The sequence below is a fragment of the Paralichthys olivaceus genome, chromosome 21 (assembly GCF_024713975.1).
Source record: "Paralichthys olivaceus isolate ysfri-2021 chromosome 21, ASM2471397v2, whole genome shotgun sequence".
Lineage (NCBI taxonomy): Eukaryota > Metazoa > Chordata > Actinopteri > Pleuronectiformes > Paralichthyidae > Paralichthys > Paralichthys olivaceus.
In genome coordinates this window covers 14,399,571-14,418,474 of record NC_091113.1, presented here as the reverse complement: position 1 = coordinate 14,418,474, position 18,904 = coordinate 14,399,571, and the positions used below count along the sequence as shown (strand labels likewise).

Genomic DNA, 18,904 nt, shown 5'->3' with positions numbered 1-18,904 from the left:
ATGGCCAGCTGTTCTCACAACATCTGGAGGAAAACTCACTTATGCATATATGCACGCACGCAAACCCGCACGCACACACACGCACACGCACACACACACACACACACACACACACACACACACACGCACACACACACATGCACACCCCCCCTTAGTACTTTCCTCCCCCTTCAACTCACTCTGAAGCTCAATGTAGGATAATTAGAGAATATCTGGATCTGTCATATCACTGACAAACCTGTCAAGGAGAATCTACACACAAACACGCACGCACAAAGTGTATACTGTACTGTAAACCTATAAACAGAGCACGTTTGCCTCTTTCTATTCAGCGTCCAAGCGAATATATTTTAATTTCACACATTCTAATTACAAAGTTAATATTAAAAGTCTAGTAGGTTTCAGTAATAAAGAAAAAGCACCACACACTTGGGAGCACTGAGTGACTCTTGTCCTACTTTGAGTCAACCTCCACTCTTTCTCATTCACCATTCTATTTCTCCCATTAGTGAAGACCTCTCCTTCCTGTGGTCACTGTCCATCTCTTTCTCATCCTTCACTGTTCGAGGCCTTTAAAAACCCCATTCCTCTCATGTCCTCACCTCGACCATTACTGCTCTCATTAGCAGACATGGGCCAACACCCTCAATCAGGCTGAGGGTCTTATTAGTTTTAATTCAATGCATAAAATAGCAATTTGGCTTATGTTAATCAGGGTGTTAATGTTGCAGAAGGCCATCAATGTGAAAAACAAAAGTTTTTACCTCTCCATACTGCTTCTGTTATTTTTAACACCAATAAACTACAAAAGTGCATTATCCCATGTGACTACCTTGACTGTATCAAAGCCTAGTATCTAACGGGCCCTGGCTGAACGAGACAAAAGTGCGACCAGCTTAATAGTTCCATCCTGCTAATGGTTGGCTCTCCATTGGCTTCTGTCTCTCTGCAGGGATCTGAAATGGCCTGATATTACTGCAGCCGTCTCCTGACACTGTGAAACTCATTTACATTTCAGTAGGGCTCTGTTGAGAACTCAGTGAGCAGCCTCACACAATCAGAGCAGTGCAGGGCCAGTTTACTCTGGATGTAGATCTCCTCCTCATCTCTAACTACTCGTAGACAAATGTCCACAAACGACTACTTCTCTTTGAGATTCATTCAAAATAACATGGGTGTACTTTTCTTTATAACTCCGGTTAGTGTAACTTAGCATCAAGACTCAAATTAAATGAAAACTTCTCGTCGATCCAAGAGTTAAAATAAAGCCAACTTCCTGCACCTCTATAGCTCACTAACATGTATGAATAAGTGTGAACCAGACACGTAGCTAGTAAGAGGCCAGGGCAGCACTGGCCCACCCACATTACTCACTGGCCTTCCAAGAAACCTTTGATCAGAAAGCTATAGGATGCCACTGTTCAATTTTAAAAGCATCAATTCATATCTCATATCATGCTCTCTCTTACACTCGCTGATCATCAGTACCGCAGAAATTCAGCCTGTGAGAGTGGTCCATGAAAACGCCCATGAGGTTTTAAACGTCCCAGCTATACCAGTGCACACAGTAAAAATGAGTAATCAACAGTGTCTTGCATTGTTCAGTTAATGTCAAGCTTGTTCTTCTGGCCTGATTTATATTATTGTGTATTATTGACTGAGCTCTGATGTCGCTGTTATTGGCTTTGTAATGCAAGTAGTTCCAAAGTTAACCTTCACTAAGTAGTCCTTTTTTGTGGGAAAAAGATGGACCGCCCACATCCAAATGATTATTTCTGCCTACACCAAAAAACTGAAACTCCTGATAATTGTGGCCATAGGAAACATCAATGTTTGTTCAAACTTACAGAATGTAAGTTTGACTCAGACTGACAGCTGTCCAATAAATAACAGCTTGTGTCAGGGCTGGCAGGGAGACACACAGACACACACAGTCAAATCTTCTGCAACAGAGCCACTAGGCATTGAGATGTTAGTTCTAAGGTCAACTCATACCTAAAAAGAGATAGCTGGGAAGTAAAAAATGAGAGGAGAGGAGAAAGAGGGAGACTCCATCTGACCTTTAAGGAACCACACTAAAACCAGCCAACACTCCAGGCACTGTCCTAGGTTGGTCCCACTCTGCATCTGTGTGCATGTTAGTCGGTCTCCATGTTTCCAAGGTTACTGTGAATCTGCTGCCTCTAGAAAAGGTACTGATGGAGTCAGTCAATGCATGTCTGTGTGCTGTAGCGTGCTTTAGGGGCGTATGACGCACTTGTTCTGATGATAGGTTTGTCAAGATTATGCATTACTCTATCAAGCAAACACACAAACACAATCCCAAACAATTACCTTATGTGGTAGGAAGAGGGAGTTGACAGCTGCCACAAGGCTTGTGGTGTCTGGGGCATCCCTCTGGCCACAGATCACGATCTAAAACAAATAAAAGTGGAGGAGTGAGAACGTGGAGGCAAGGGAACAGGGACAAGGAGTGATAGTTAACGAGATGAAGGAGTATGAAAAGAGTGAAATAAGAGGGGAGCCTTGACGCATAAAAGGAGGGGAGAGAGGGAGGAGGTGATAGAGGTCAGTAGTGTATTTGTAGCAATAACAAAGGAGGCAGGTGTTTTCTCTGGGACTGCTTCACCTTGCCTCGCCCCTGAGCTCGTTACCCCCGCCCTGTCGCTCTGACTCATCCTCCGCAGGTCATATATGACGGACAGATATAATAACTATCCCCCTTCCTTTGCCTCCTTCAAGTCCTTTCTTCCTTCTGTGGCTGTTTAGCAAATTCCTTCAAACAAAAAAGTTTTCTCAGGGTTAACAAGATGCTTTAGGGTAACTGCTGGGATTTGCCAGTACAACCAATGGTTTCATTGGTTTCAGGCTAATTGAGGGTGTTAATATTTCAAACCTAAGTATATAACTGAGGCTCAACAGCTCAAACAGCCCTTTAAATGCATGATCAGGAAGATTTTGACAGTGTTAATATATGCAGAGAGCTGAGATGAAGGCGAGCATCCTCAATAACCTACAACTATATATCATATCAGCCAGTTGTTTCAGGAGATACCTTTGCAAGCAGAGGTTCATCAGAAAAGGATTGTTATCATGGTGCTTTGAGCCTCTGCCACAACCTATGTCTACCTCTGCCTCATCATGACCATTTGTTTGTCTGTCTGTTGGTTAGCAATATTATGCACAAACTAATGGGCGGATTACCACGACACTTGGTGGAGGAAGAGGTATGGGTCAGGAGAGAACACATACAATTTTGGTGAAGATCCAAATAAATGGGTGAATACAGGAATGCTGCTTTGCTTTCTCTACAGCATTTCCCACCATTCCTTCAATCTATGGCAGCAGTGGGAGTGCACGTACATTGCTCTCATGCTCAACAGATTCCAAGTGACAGGTGCACAGACTTAAGAGTAAAGGACAAGTTCTTGCGAGAGAGAGAGAACTGTATTACATGCCACTTGGGGGTACACACACAACTGCAGCTGAAGTTATTTTAGGGCTGTTTGTGCAGATGAACGCTAAACCCCCCCTCAGTCACAGCTACCATTTAACTATGGCTGGTTCATTGTTCTACAGTAAATAATTTTCCTTATCCATTATTCAACCAACTATTATCTTGAGATAATGAATTGATGGTCAGCGTAGTTTTTATTTTATTGTGATGGAGCAACTGTAGTAGAAAAACACATGCATTATTAATAACTGAAAGTGAATGGAAAGGTTATGAAGGGACTTACCTTGAGGCACTCCTTGATATTATAGCATGGTACACAATGTATAATTTAAACCTTGATATGATGCTTGGTCCCAAAAATGTAGATGAGTGATGAGGACTAACCACTTGACCATCTTTTTTCTTTTTTTGTGAGAATGGACATTCTGAATAAGAGTGTACAATTTGAATACTGCAAGACTCACAACAAAACAATATAGTGCAACTCTGAAGTGAAAAACAAAAATCAGCACTGGTGGCTGCTTTAGCAAGTCTAGTTTACTTGCACTGATTGTCACTTCAATGCATAATGAAACTGAGTCAGCACGGCCAGTGCAGGGTTGTTCAGCGTCTTGCTGGGCCTTTTGTTCAGCTGCTGTGTATTGTTTGGTTCAATTGGTAAATGTAATGTCTATTGTTCTCGCACAATTTGTCAGAAGCAGAAACACTTGCTTTCAGTAGGCGGACGTGAGAATGAGTTGAGGCAAACAGCCAAGCAAACACACCCACACCTCAGGCTAACATGGGGTTTAGGGATCTCCAATGATGGCAGCTCAGCGGTCCCAGTCAAAGACATTCAGATAACTGAAAAAAAGCACAATAGTAGATCCATTGTGCTACAAATACAGATATCCAAATTAGAATATAAATTAAATTATAGGCTTGCTGACCACAGCATCTGTTGTAACTCTTTGTAGTCTTTAAATAAGTTTAGTGTGTTTTACCACTTTGCTAAAGCGACTTAAATCCCTCTGGAGTCTGAACTTACTTGTAGCGCACCTATCAATTTGTGTGTGCCTGTGTGTGGAGTTGAGAATAACCTGTTTAAGTGTGTAGTGTTGGGCCATAAGAGATCGGACCATTTCAGGGAGGGCTATGGGAGCCCTGGTCAGACGGTCGGAGAAAGCCGTCAGCAGTTGTTGGGAGCTCTGAAGCCACTCATGTCTTCCAGTGTAGTGGGACAGACGCAGGAGATTGGACGCAGACACCGAGTTAGCACTGGGCTCAGCTCCGTCCTGATCTGAGACACAAAAGATACAGAACATAATAAGTTAAGATGCACACTGTTTTCCTTCTTATCCCATCCCCTGGTACACAACCAACACAGAGTAACAACGTGTGGTGTGATGTGATTGGGCGACCTCATGACTTAGCCCTGTTAAGCCATCTGACTTTATCTCTTATCAGTGTCCAGTGAGAGCCTGGAGGTGATCTTCTCATGACCTATGACCTCACTGCATGTCTGCTGCTCAACATCACCCTAATGCTTAGATCTGAATGTGTGCGTGTGTGTGTGTGTAAGAGAGAGAAAGAGAAAGACAAGGCGCTTTGAAGTTAGACTCATATTTTTGATTAAAAATAAACTAGAATTACCGCACTGCAGTTTTATGCCTCTGCCGACCAGTGCCGTTTCTATGTACGTATTTCTACATACTTTTCCCCCCAGATTCATATGAGGTCACTGTGATCAAACTCACATGATTTAATCTTTGGGTCCATGTGAATGTTTGAGCCAATGAAAAAGGAGTCCTTGATGGCGTTCCAGAGACATGTCCTTTACAAAGCGAACATTGTGCTTTGTGAGGTCACTTTGACCTGTGACCCCCCCAAAAAATTATCTGATTATCCTTGAGCTCAAGTGAATGTTTGTGCCAAATTTGAGAACATTTCCTCAAGGCACTGCTGAGATATTGTGTTCAAGGGAATAAGACGGACGGACCTGAAAACACAATGCCTCTGGGCCACTGGATGTCTGCAGCAGAGTCCTAAAAAGAACAAAGGATTCCCCCTCCCTGAGTCTCACTCTCTCTCACACACTCACACTCTCACACACACTCTCACACACTCACACTCTCTCACACACACACACACACAAATGCATGAATGAACTGCAGTAATTATTTGATTTCATTCTGCTGTATGTTTCAACTCTCCTCCAGCAAACAGCTGAGCAGACCAAAAAACAGTTTGAACAAACTCAGCTGATTCTATTTTAAATTAAAGGCAGAACCAATACTGTATATCACTTTTACCTTTCTTATCAAATACAAAGACGTAGAGCGGAGTAAGGCAGGGCTGTAAGATGGAGAGTGACAGCGTGGTGGGGTAATTTGTCTTGCAGTGACAGGCTACGCTGCTGAGACAGATACCCACACTGCAGCGGCTGTAGCGTCACTAATGCGCTTCAACCCTACCCAGCGGCACCACAATAATGGCAGTCAAGACTCAGATGAGAAACCTCTCACACGTCAGCTTCGATAAACACACGTACATGCAGGTGTGATGGCGAGAAAGGCGTCCCCCCACACACACACACACACACAAAACCGTCATCTCTGATCTGTCAACAGTTCCTAACAAGAATAACTATTAGCTTTGTCACTGTTTTCATCATTCCCAACTGTGATCTGGTCTCAAAAGGGGGTGAAGCATGAAGCGGACAAAGGCGGTGGTTCAGGCGGTACAGTGGGTCGTCCACTGACCACAGGGTTGGTGCTTCGTTCCCTGGCTCCTCCAGTCCACATGCCAAAGTTTCCTTGGGTAAGATACTGAATCCCAAAAAAAGTCAATGACAGCGGTACAAGCAGGGTGTGATAGAGGAGGATGCAGCATGTAGTTGCATTGTATGAACGTGTTTGAATGGGTGAGTATAGCTTGTATTGTTAAAGAGCCCTTTGAGTGGTTGATAAGACTAGTAAAGTGCTATATAGATATAGTCCCATTACAAGAGGATACGAAAAATATTTTTTTGTTGGTTTTATGTAGTAGCCAGTAGTTATAAAAAAGTTATAACTTTTGAAATGACAATAAAAAAATTGAATAAATGTAGAGAAACTAGCGAAGACTCAGTTAGAAATGAATTAGAATTAGAAAACTGGTTGTACATTTTGTATTATGAGAAAGACACCATGCAGAGTAAAGATGACAACAAAATAAATAAATAAATAAAAAGTCTGAGAAACAATCCATTTATACAGTTGGTCTGTCAAGAGACTTGAGAGTAAAAAACAAAAAGAAACAGGAAACTGGATCCAGGTTGGAAACTTTGGACTGACAGATCAAAGTTAAATGTCTGCATGTCTACAAGGTGTCAGCTTCTCTGAGCTGCCAGCAGCCGACAGGGTAAAGAGTGAACTGGCAGCTGAAGAAGGGCTGTGGTGCACGTTAAGGTCAGACCCATTTATATTTATATCCCGTCAGTGCTTTGGTACAAAAACCCTAATTTAGCCACAAACACTGAAGTGATGCAGCTTTGCAACAATAAACTACATACAGATGAAAAAGGATAATACAAAGAAAGCAGACCACCTGTGAATCATCCACCTTTGACTGATGATACTCTATTGAGGCTTTCCGGAGAAAATCCAGAAGATGTTGAAGTGAGGCCATGTGAGGAAAGCAGCAGGGAAATGTCTGGAGAACTCAAGAGCGGGCGTGTGGATGACATTTCTAAAATTTGACAGATGCATAACTGACAAAAAAGAACACTTGAACCTGAACCTGGGTCTGAACCTGATCCGAGCCCGGAGCAGTTAAAGTAAGCTGAGTTTGTGTTACTCTGTCCCTGACACAAATGGTTATTGCTTGTTCTCCCAGATTACAGACACGAGCAGTGTAAAAAGGTCAACGTGACCGACCTGAACCTGAATACTATCTAAAACACACAGTACTGTGTTGCCAATGCAAAGCAATATGCTGGTCTGGCTCAGATAACTTTGTGTTTTATGGGCATTTGTGTGGCATTTACCTTTCTCTGCTAATTAGGAAGTTACAAAGACATTTCATCAATTTAATAACAGAGGTGCAAACAAAGCTGTGATTTAAAAACATGAATATGACATAGAGTTTTCTTAGGGAAACTTCTTAAATACAAAGAAGACATTGCTGAATGAGGTCCACTGATATTACTGCACAACAAAAAGCATTTCATTCTTGTAGGAAAAAAAAGCTGCACCAGGAAGGTTCGTGACTTGTCTACTAGTTATTGTTATACTAGATCATTCCATTGTGGGACTTTTTTTTTCTGTCTGCAAGATGGTGCATCTTTGAACTGCACCAAAAGACAGTTTGAGGACAACGCAAAACACAAACATACAAACAAAAGTAGGAACATGCAGTAAATGAAAAAAGTGGATGAAGTTATGATGTAAATGAGATGAAAAGAGGTAGAGATAGATTGAGGATTTAAGATTCCTACTGTACATTGTGTGTGTGCCATTTCAATCTGTCAGGCGCAGATGGACCCAGAGACAGAAACGAGACAGATTTGACAGGGCTTGTGATCAAAGTAGCCGAAGATTCAGAGCATCGGTGTTTGAGTGCTTTCATGCCGGAGGAGTTCAACTGTGAGAAAGTGAGTGAGGGCGGCATGTTACTGGAGGTAGGGGAGGTCAATATACATCTGCTGTTATCCTCTAGCTACTCATCTCACCATCCATCCATCTATCCTTGCCTGCCTTTTCTCCTGTGGCTGAACTGTGGCGATGGAGCGAAACTGGCAGCGATATTACGGCGAGAGCTTCCATCTTGTTAAGTTCAGGAACGATCAATGAGGTGAAGGATATAGGCAGGCGAGACACTAGGGACAAATGAGTGAATGAATGAAGGAAGGATTACACCCATCCATTAACACATGTTGTTCAAAAAAATTACAGCCATTCATTCACACATCTTTTGTTCCTTCAAATCAATGGGGTCGAATTAAAGCAATGTGTTGATATTCCCCGAGTGTCTAAAGAGTAGTAGTAGTATTTATTCATCCGTCTGAGACATCAATCCATCTTTGAACCTCGTCTAAGCCCCAGGGGTATGCTGCTGGAGAGGGGCTGTTAATCCTTCACCTGTCCATCAATACTCCCCTGCATCTCTCAACCAGGAGCAGCAGCATCAATACCTCACTTATTTTCCACTCGGTTTTGTCCCAGACTGAAGTATCTCACCAATTACTGGATAGATCGAAACAAAAAAATTCATGTTGTCTTATGGATGGAACGTACTGACTCAGTGATCCTTTTACTTTTCTCTAGCGCCACCAACAGGTTAAAGTTCTTACTTTTCCAGTGAAATACCTCAACACCTGCTCAATTAATCAAATGCCAAAACATTTGTGCAGACATTCATTGTTCCCAGAAAATGTATATGGGGACCTCTCGTAAGGAGCGATGAAGTATGAAATTTGACTTTGGGCCAAATATCTTGACAAACGCTGGAACGCTTGCCATAATATCTGATTCAAATACATACAATGATGTAAAATTAATACAACAATGTTCCCATCAGTAACATTTTGCAAAAAAATAAATATATGAGAATTTCTGAATCAATTCGAAATTGCAAGAGCTAAGAAAAGTGATTGGATTTAAATGTCTCTCTCACCCTTGCAGCCCAGAATTCTTCTTATTAATCTGCCACATCACATGGCTGTCAAAAATGTGATATTGTTGTGTTGAAGGCTTGGAAGTGAAAAATATGTGAAGTTTCATATGAGGCAAAATTTCATTACCTTGGTAATTAATCTCATTAGCGTCAAGGGGTAATATAGATTTAAGCCTGCTGATATGGGCTGACTGATGAGAATTTCACTCTATTATCCCTCACCCTCTTTGAGTTGCAGCAGCACGGTGCTGTCGCTGGGATCGCTGCAGAAGTAGCCTCCTCCCTGCTCGTCCCAGAACAGCGCGTCCTGTCGGAGCTGGAGCTCCTCGGCCCACTGCAGCCACTCCGTCTGCAGCGTGGCCTCGTACAGGTCCAACAAGCCACAAATGATGAAGGCATAATCATCCAGGAAGCCGGAGATGGGTGGAGAGCTAGAGAATAGAAGAAAAATGAGAGAAATAAGAAGAAAAAGATAAATTATCAATCAATAGATGAATATGAGGACTGGTGAGATTTAGTGACTGTTGGCGAACTGAGTCAGCCTCTCATCTTTTGTATATCAAACACATATATAACGGCTTTGAAAAAAAATCAAGCTGCGTTTTCTCAGCCCAGTATAGAAAACCCAGAAGAATTGACTATAAAGTGAAACCAGAAAAAGCCTGAAGGAATTATTTGGGACAGTACAGAGCTACAGTGTGATATACATAGTACACTGAGTGTGTAATCTCTCCCTGAAGCATTTTTCTCTGTGTGAAGTTAGTCTTGTGCACAAACACAACTGTGAACACACTCTTTGAAGTTTCAAGTGATGCAGGACAGTAATTAGTCAAATCTGACTGCAGTGCCTTTACTTCACCCCACCTCCCTCTGCCATCAGTGTTCCACCTCTTCCTTCAACTGTCTCACTACAGTATGCTCTCTTCTAACTTTTGCAGCCTCTTTTTTAACTTTTACCAAAAATCACATTTTAATTTGAACTTGCTGAACTCCACTTTGAAGTCTTTTCAACACCTGGAGTTTCTTGTCTCAACCAATATGTCTCATTCCCCGGTGTGTGATTGGATTTATTGTGTGCAGAACTGATTCGTGCTCTTCCCAATGCACTGACATTATACAGTATCACCAATAAACTCAGCATAAACTCAACTTTAGTTGAAGTTTCTATGATCTGCTGTTCTCTCCTCTACCAAAGCTGCAGCCCAACACCAAGCCGTCCCTCCTCCTCCTCTATTTCCTACAATGGCACATCTATCTAGGTGGGTGCAGGGGGAGGGACGGCAACAGGAACCCAGATAAAAGGTTGTGTCAGGCGAGGCTGGTGGTCAAGAGGCTGAAAAAAAGAGGTAGCTCTGGTGATGAAATGCATGAGGAGGTCATGGGGACATGACGAGTCACATCTAGGCCTATCTGACCCAGACAGAGAGTGTCGGAAAAGTCAGAAGTAGGAAGGGGGATGGCAAGCACTGTTGCACAAGACAGGTTTGATATAAATCCAAACAATTTGTAATTTGATGTGTTTACGGTTTATAAATGGGTGTGCGGATATGGATCTGTGGCTGTAATGTTTGACCTGATGTTGTTGCTAGATGGAAAATCAGGGCATTACTACCCCCAGTTAACTGAAAGTGCTTGAAGCAGATTTACCAAACTAGCCAGTTATGTTATGTCAAGCTTGCTGTGACGACTTTATGAAACCCAGGTGAGGAAAAAAGAAGCATGATGCTAGAGGAACACCAACATTCTCACAACTCATCCTGCAGGGAACATAAATATCTGTACTAACATTTTATCGCAGTCCACCATAGAGTTGTCCACCCCAGCGTTGTATCATTCCAATAATACCCCTGTTCTCACCAACGTCATTGCTGACATTTGACAACACAGCTTCAATCAGGCCAGACAGGGAAGCAAACTGCTTATTTGAAAGTAAAAGCTAAATGTGTCTGAAATGCCAGTAATAAACTGCTAGTGGGAGGCTACTTGAGGGCAGGATGAAAGTGAAGGAGTGAAACATAATCACGCATCAGCGTATCAAGACTGTAGTTGTTACTCTATTAATACTTGCTATCTATCTATCCATCTATCACCTCTGGAACACATATCTTCAGCTTATTGGCTTCACACTTGGCATGTGTATTGTTAAGGGCCCAAGAAACTGCAGCAAGTTTGATATTTGGTAATATTATTAAACTTTAAATACACAGGCGACCAGCCAGTGGTGGTGGCTGGGACTCATCTACAGGAGTGATGTTGTCAACAATGACAACTGATTCTCCAGCTCAGGGATCTGTGTACTGAGTGTAGCTTCAGTGAACTTTGAATAAACAGGTAAACAACTCTATGTGCAGCCGCGGTGGTGCAGCTTCAGGGATCTGTGGACCAAGTGTAGCAGCCGCCCAAAACGCACCAAATTGCTCACACTCTATCACACATCGATAGGGCTCCTCTTATTGTGCATGGTTTTAAATCAGCATGGTTCATGAAGCTTCACATTTATTGCTTCACAAGTTAACTACTAAATTTGTCATATAAAAAGAATCTATAGCAACTTTGGCATAAACTTTAGGTCTCATCAGTTTCACTCTGCATTACGATTTTTAAATCAGTAAAACTTCTGAAATCTTGGTAATTCCATTCTCCTCGTGACTCTTTTCCCACACTAACACCCTCCTGGCCCAGACCTCATCACTCAATCACAGCTTTTTCCCCCCTCCTGAGGATACCCCTTCTTTCACAGGATGACACGTTATCAGACTGAGGTGACTCCAGCCACATGAACGACAACTGATACAAGACCTGAAGAGGGCCTCACTGACACGTAACACAAAAAGGTAAAACAGCCTTTTGAAAATCTCCCAGAACCTTTTTCGTTCACACCTTTATAATATTGCTGTTAAATGAGTGATTTCCATAACAAGAAAGATAAAACGCCTTGTCAGTCTACCGTATAACAGCATTATTACAATAATAGCTTTATAATGGTTCTCATGCACCAGCTACTTCACTCCCCCTTTAATAAGCCATAGAGGGAGAGACCTATTGGCATGATATGGGTCACGTTACCACATTGAGTATCATCATTTCTACAACTGCAGCTACCTTTATGTTGGAGAATAATCTAATATGCGTGCCTGTGCGATGCCCATATAAATTCTCCCATTTATCATTGTAGCTGGTGCTTGTTTCTGCAGACCCTTGGTGTTTGTCACACATTCCTGTGTTTCTCATCTGATGGTGACGCCTCATATTTTATCTGATTCTTTCTGATCTTTCTTTCTGAAGACCACAAGACACAATCCAAAGGCAGTGTTATGACTGGCATATTTTTTGTTGTGATAGAATTTAAGTGTGAGGCCGGGAGGTGTAATAAAACAGTATGCTTGATAAAAGATTGAAATACAAGGGGCTCGATTTTTTAATAAAGTAAAATCATATTCGCTGGCAATTACTGTCTTAGTATTAGAGATGTTCCTTCATTACCACAAACAAGGGCAGTAGTCCAATAAAAAATAATAATAAAAAGAGTACCCACCAGACTATATGCTATTGCTTTTGTTAAAAGGTCCAACCATTTAATCTTTAACAAATTACCTCAGGGCTCAGAGCCACATGCACAGCAAAGAGGTAGAAAAATAATCAAGAGAAGGACTCAAGACTTTGTTTGGTCTTTTTAAACATATTAAGTGTAACGTCAGCCACTAGGGGTCTCACAATCAAAACATTAATAGACCGCGTTTGATCATCGTGAAAATGGGAGTTGTTATCTTCACCACCATCACTGATGAAAATCTACCTGACACGACTCATGAAGCGTAATCATGATTATGAATGAAGTAATGTATTCAAATTGTATTCACGTTACACAGCAAACAGTAAACTGTGTTCACGCAATCAAAAGGCGACCAAAATGAAATTTACCATAAAATTGAATTCTCTGGGTTTTTAGACAGTGTGAGTCCACAAATCAACAAAACATTTAGCAAAGGTATGGTTGTTTCTAAACATTTTACTGAAGTGATCTTACATATCATAGCTTTAGTTAAAAACAAAATGTATATATCTTAAAATATTTTCTGATGTGTTGACAAAGCTGATTGATACGCAATATGTCAGTATGATTTGGGCAAAGTCCGATAATTCAGTTGAAGGGAAGCCTTAAAGTTACATCCTATAATGCGTTATCAGACAATAGTGTGCTTCCAGCTTGATGGGAAAACATTTTGCTCTTTTGTTTAAAATAATTAGACATGTGTGGTTACAGTATCTAGCACAAATGAGCAAGGGTCCACAACCCTCACCCTTCAATACCAAATAATCCGCTGAACGAGGCACTGATTGACGAAGTAATCTCTGTAAAACAGTTACTGCATATGACCAATCAAGAAGGAATGAGTCAACAGCCTCAGTGTTTCTCAGGTCTCCTCTCTGCTGCCTGGAGACACTGGTAAGACTCTTAATCACACAGTGCCAGATGAGGGCCACAGAAAAATCTATGGCATCAGCTCCTCAACACTTCCACAGCCAATTAACCTAGTTAGTCTGAGCACCGACCATTTCTCCTGGTAAATTATTCCAAGGCCCATATGTGCCTGGCATGACAGAGTGATTTACCAGCGTATGGAAACTAAACCAGGCTCAAGAAAAAGGGCCTTGGTAAGCATTCTCGGTGCTGACACCCTCCAGAATTTGGACAATTATGAATGAGACAAAGGCTGTGGAACCAGGCCGGAGTGTTTAGGTAAGAGTGTGTGTCTGTATCAGGCGAATGTTTAAACTACTGCATTTCATCATGTGTTTTGTGGGACTCCTGGTGTATTTTTCTGCTGATTCAGTGGCACTTCACACTCACTCATTCACAGTAACTAGGGCACAGGGCTGGTCAACAGAACAAGGACACTTAGACAATCAACAGCAGACAGTACATTTTCAGGGACACACTTTTGGGGCTAGAGGTCTTTTGCTTTCCATTCCTCGTTTGACCAATAACTTTTGAGCAGGCTTTGGTTGGCCGCGGGCAAAAAGGAGAGCAACAGAGGTGGAACACATTGACCTAAAAGCATCGGCTATCTGTTGTCACGTGTTTTCCACTCTGTTGCATCCTGACTTGTCATACTCAACAGTGTACAGCAAATGGAAGACCCCGATATCCACTGTCTACACTGGAGGCCCCAAAATATTTGCCCCAGAGGCTAACTCGTCAGACGATAATAGGTAGGCCCCAATATTCGACTTAAGGTAACCTGGCTATTCTGAGCATTTTGGAGAAAATTCCTTTTAAATGTCATGTAAATAAATACTGCGGGTTGAAAAATTCAACTATTTGATTAGAGCAGGTACATTTCTGCTGGATAAACCTATTTTCTTGGCCACGTCAAACAAGACTTAACTAAAACGTTCAATAAATCTAAAATTTGACTCTCGATAATCGGTCAAAATACTACATACATGTGCTTTTAAATATACTGCATGTTTTAAAAGTAAAAATACTTGCTGACAACACTAGTCTTCTCAACAAAGTTAGAGTCTACTACATCATTTTGGCTGAGCAGCTACATTTTCTGATTAATATGTCAAACAGGGAAATTTCTGGGTGTCTAACTTTTTCTCCCATGTGTTGAGGCGCTGCGTTATGCTTTAACAGTACATTCCCTAAGTCACCAGAAGTTATTATGCCTTTTAATACAGTCAAGTCACAGTTGTAATCACAGCTTTAATTCTTAATGCTTCTTATCTTCTCTTCTTACAATGCATGTTTATACAGAAACCAGGCTCTTACATCTGTTGCACCTCCATCTGGTCTCCACGGTAACAGGTTCGGAGGATGGTCTGCCGTTCAGCATCCCACAGGTGGTCCTTGAGGAAGTTGCCAGCCTGCGCTGCCCTCTCCAGCAGGGCCTTGTCCCCCAGCACAGCTCCGGCACGAGCGTAGGCCGACAACATCAGGCCTGAAGAGAAAGAAACGGCAGAGATGGTCGTTGGTGGTTGTGGTGATTAGATATGAAATAACTTACTAACTCAGTTACTCAGCCCAACTTGTCCTCTCTCCACTGAATGTGTTGCCACAACTCATTCTTTGAACTCTCCTTGTTCTCGCTCTTTCCCGCTCTCTTCCCTCTCTTTTCCTCTCCTCTCCTCTTTCATGTAGCGTATCAAAGCCTGGCGAGTGCACAGCCCGGGCTTCAAAGCGCTGCAGCCGAGGACAGGTGATTAATGGAGGTGTTTCTTCATTAGAGAGGAGAGGGGGAGTCTTGTGTCTAATTGGAAAGTTCTCGGGATCGCAGGGCCTCATTACCTCACTAACACACTGTGTCTTGAGACATCAGGCCCGAGAGAAAGATTTGTTGGTGGTTGTGTTTATGTATGTGTAATGGCCTCACTGTTCTTGTATTTAGTAATTTGCTGGACAATGTGAGATTGTCCACGTTGACTTCACATGATGATAAATGTTTGTAATAATCTTTGGATGTTGACCATCAGTGAGTTTATGACAGCTTTTACCTTTGGCTCTGCCACAGAGGTTATGTTTTCATTTGTTTATCAGCAGGATGACGCAAACACTCCTCAACAGATCTCCATGAAATTTTGTGGAGGGGAGGAACATGACCCAAGGAAGAACCCATTAAATTTTGCTGCAGATCCAGATCAGGGGCGAATCCAGGATTTTTTGTTCACTTATTTTAACATTGTGAGACCGGGCATTTTTGTAACATTTGTTGATTTCTCAGAGAGTAATTCATGGATCTGGATGAAACAACATGTTTACAGGGCTGATATTTATGAGTGTGAGTAATGTGGTGCAGATCTTTTGAATTCAAATGTGGTTTTACAAGTGAAATATTGGGCCTTGGCAGAGGAATGCACTTTACTGAGTGCCATTCTAGTTGTTCTTCTAAACGGCCACATTTGGTGGAGTCAACAACGCTTTGTTCTGATTTGGTGCATTGTCACACCTAGTTGTGTAGTTTGTTGTCTCAGGTCCATATCAGTTGATGAGGTTGTGTGAGTTTTCGTTTTTCCATTTGGTTTTGTTTCTTTCCAAGCAAACCTAAACGCATCACAGCAACCCATTTGAGAACGATATTTATTGGTCTGATGTGTTTGTCGTGGGAGCAAGAAGGTTAATGCAAGATGTGAGGACACAGACAGCAGTGCAGGTACACACTATATTAGACACTGTGCTTGTTCAGAAACATATTCACTGTACTGTTACTGATATTGGTATCGTTGAGTATACATCACCTTGCAACTTTATAAATGAACTCAAATATGATTAGTTTGTTCCAGATATAAATACTATAAATTTTGATCATGTTCATTTTATTCACATTTTTTTATCATATTCATATGTTTTATTTGTGATGTTGAGATGTGTTGTTAAATTTCTTCTATGAGCTCATGCTCTCCGTATGTTTATGTGTGTATGTCAAAGACACAGTAAATGTAGAAACTTTGTTCCCGTATCATTACATAGATGTAGGAGGTAATATTATTATTCCACTGTCTGATTAAAAAAGGTGATCATGTGGATATACGATACCAGAAGAAACTAAAACTTCCTCAACAATATACTCAAGGAAAATTCTTCTCCCTGTACGAGCAAAGTGTAAACCTGTCGAGACATTTACCATTCCAGGAGGCTAACATCTTGGTGTCCAGATGTGGGCGTGGCCGACTGGTCCTCACTTCTGCCATCTTGGCTCTGGCAGCAGCCAGGAGCTCGTTCACCTTCTCGACACTGATGCCAAAGCGAGCAGACGTCAACTCCACTGAATAACGCACGATCAGCACATTCTGACCTTCCAGCTCCCCATGGGGGTCCTGGCAACGCACCGCAGAGGAGAAGAGAGGGCGTTCGACAGAGATGAACTCATAATGACTGCAACAGCTGCCATGTTATAGCCTTAATCGACCCCCTTTAACTCCTTAAAATGCAGTTTGAACAAAATAACATAAGTGATCCAGCATTATGTCTTATGTTATAAGACTTTTCTGATCATTTACCCACCCAGCTTTTCTTCTTGGAAAGATCTCGGAATCGTGTGCCAGGCAAAGTTTGCAAATGCAACATGTGGGTTAGAGCTAATATCATATAATAATAAAAATGAAAGATACCTGTTCTACAGAAACGTTGCCCTGCTCCTTGACCCCATAGTGGTGCATGAAGATGTCTGCCTGAGTGACAGCTTCACTGGCGCCTTCCACCATGTCTGGCAACAGCTCCCGAACTTCTGAGGCTGTCCAGACACAGAAAGCCCCCTCTCGCTTTTTTGTCCCCCCCGAAGATGGGACAGAGTCTGCATCCTCAGCACTGTAGAAGCCCCCGGACTGTTCAAGCAAGCAGACGGGAATGAAGGAGGGGGAAGGAGAGTGAAAGCTGCTTATCAATGAAAGTTGATTTGAGATTAAACAAATAAGTGGCAGAAAAATACAGAAAAAAAGACAGAGGCCATTTCTAATCATCATCTAACAAAGGCTTGACAGGTTTCTACAGATCTGCTCTCTTGGCTCTCTAAGATCTCTCCATTATAATGAGCAAATGTCAAAAAATGTTTATGGTTAAATCAGGAACAAAAATTAGTTTGAACTGAACTGAAAGTAAATGAATCAAAAAAACTGCAGAAAGGTTTATAGAGCTATTTCAGACTAACACAAAACAAATCTGGATGTTTGAAAGAAAATATCTAAGTACATTAAATGTCAAAATATTACAAATTTAAGGCAACAGAATGAGTAAAGCTTGCGTTTGAGACTCCTCACCCCAGGTCTGTAATGGGCATTGCCTGTTGAAAAAGAAACTAGAAATACTGGCATGAAGTTGTATGCCTCGACCGACCACTGTAGTTTCAGTGTACAAATATTTTTTTACATCTTCATACGAGGTCACTGTGACCTATGAATCTTTGAGATATCACGATGAAGTGGGCAACAACATGTTTTGTGGGGCCACAATGACCTTGACCTTTGAACACCCAAATCTAATCAGGTAATCTGTGAGTCTAAGTGAACATCTGTGCAAACTTTGAAAGGATTCTCTCGAGATGTTCTTACAATAATAATGACAACACAACCACACACTTAGGTTGGTGTAGGAAGCTGAAGAAAGAGGCCTTAAACTTTGCTTAATCACAGGGATGCCCTTATCTGGAGCAACAATCACATAACTGTGAAATTGAAATGACAAAACTGACAGCAGTGAATTAAACATCACCTTTTCCAAGGTCTAACTACTGAACCGTTATAATAACCGAATATTTATGTAAAATCTGAAAGAGAGCTGCAGTGGTTGTTATTTAAAGTACTGAAATATTTCAACAGTTGTGATGAAAACTGGCAGCACGATCCAAGCTGTCTTAGCACAAAGAAAGCATGGGAGTCTACACTAGATTACCTTTGCTGCATTAATTCATTAACGTATAATTACATAATAAATCTCGGGGCATATAATGATTACAGGGAGTGCAGTTTTAATTGTGTGCCCCGTTCGCTGTTATCGACTCATTAATCAAAAGGAAAAAAAGGGTTGACCCTCAGAGGAGGGCAAGGGTTGAAGAGGCTATTTGTCAACATGGGTCCCACCCCCTTCCCCTCGAGGATGTATCAACAAGGTGCACGCACACAAACAACTCGTACAGTTATTATTATTTCCTGATGGGATTTACAGCTAATGTTTGTGTTTTGTCTGCAGCGAAAATACATAGTCACAGCAAGCCAGTTTATATTCCTCTATTTTTATGGCTAACCTTTGCCAACATGCATTCCTACACACTACATTAACACTAACCTCCTCCTAGCACCAAACTGAACCTAACC

At 41.7% G+C, this 18,904-nt stretch overlaps 1 protein-coding gene across 2 annotated transcripts in view; it reads right to left on the bottom strand.

The window, feature by feature from the left end:
- spata20 (spermatogenesis associated 20) overlaps positions 1 to 18,904 on the bottom strand; it is a 40,405-nt gene that overhangs the window by 15,126 nt on the left and 6,375 nt on the right. For both annotated transcript variants that reach the window (XM_020083538.2, XM_069517567.1), the window contains exons 10-15: positions 17,207 to 17,419; positions 16,720 to 16,912; positions 14,871 to 15,039; positions 9,314 to 9,522; positions 4,537 to 4,736; positions 2,335 to 2,415 (exon numbers count right to left, since the gene is read on the bottom strand). In XM_020083538.2, coding sequence (XP_019939097.2) covers positions 2,335 to 2,415; positions 4,537 to 4,736; positions 9,314 to 9,522; positions 14,871 to 15,039; positions 16,720 to 16,912; positions 17,207 to 17,419 — 1,065 coding nt within the window. The remainder of the gene's footprint in view (positions 1 to 2,334; positions 2,416 to 4,536; positions 4,737 to 9,313; positions 9,523 to 14,870; positions 15,040 to 16,719; positions 16,913 to 17,206; positions 17,420 to 18,904) is intronic.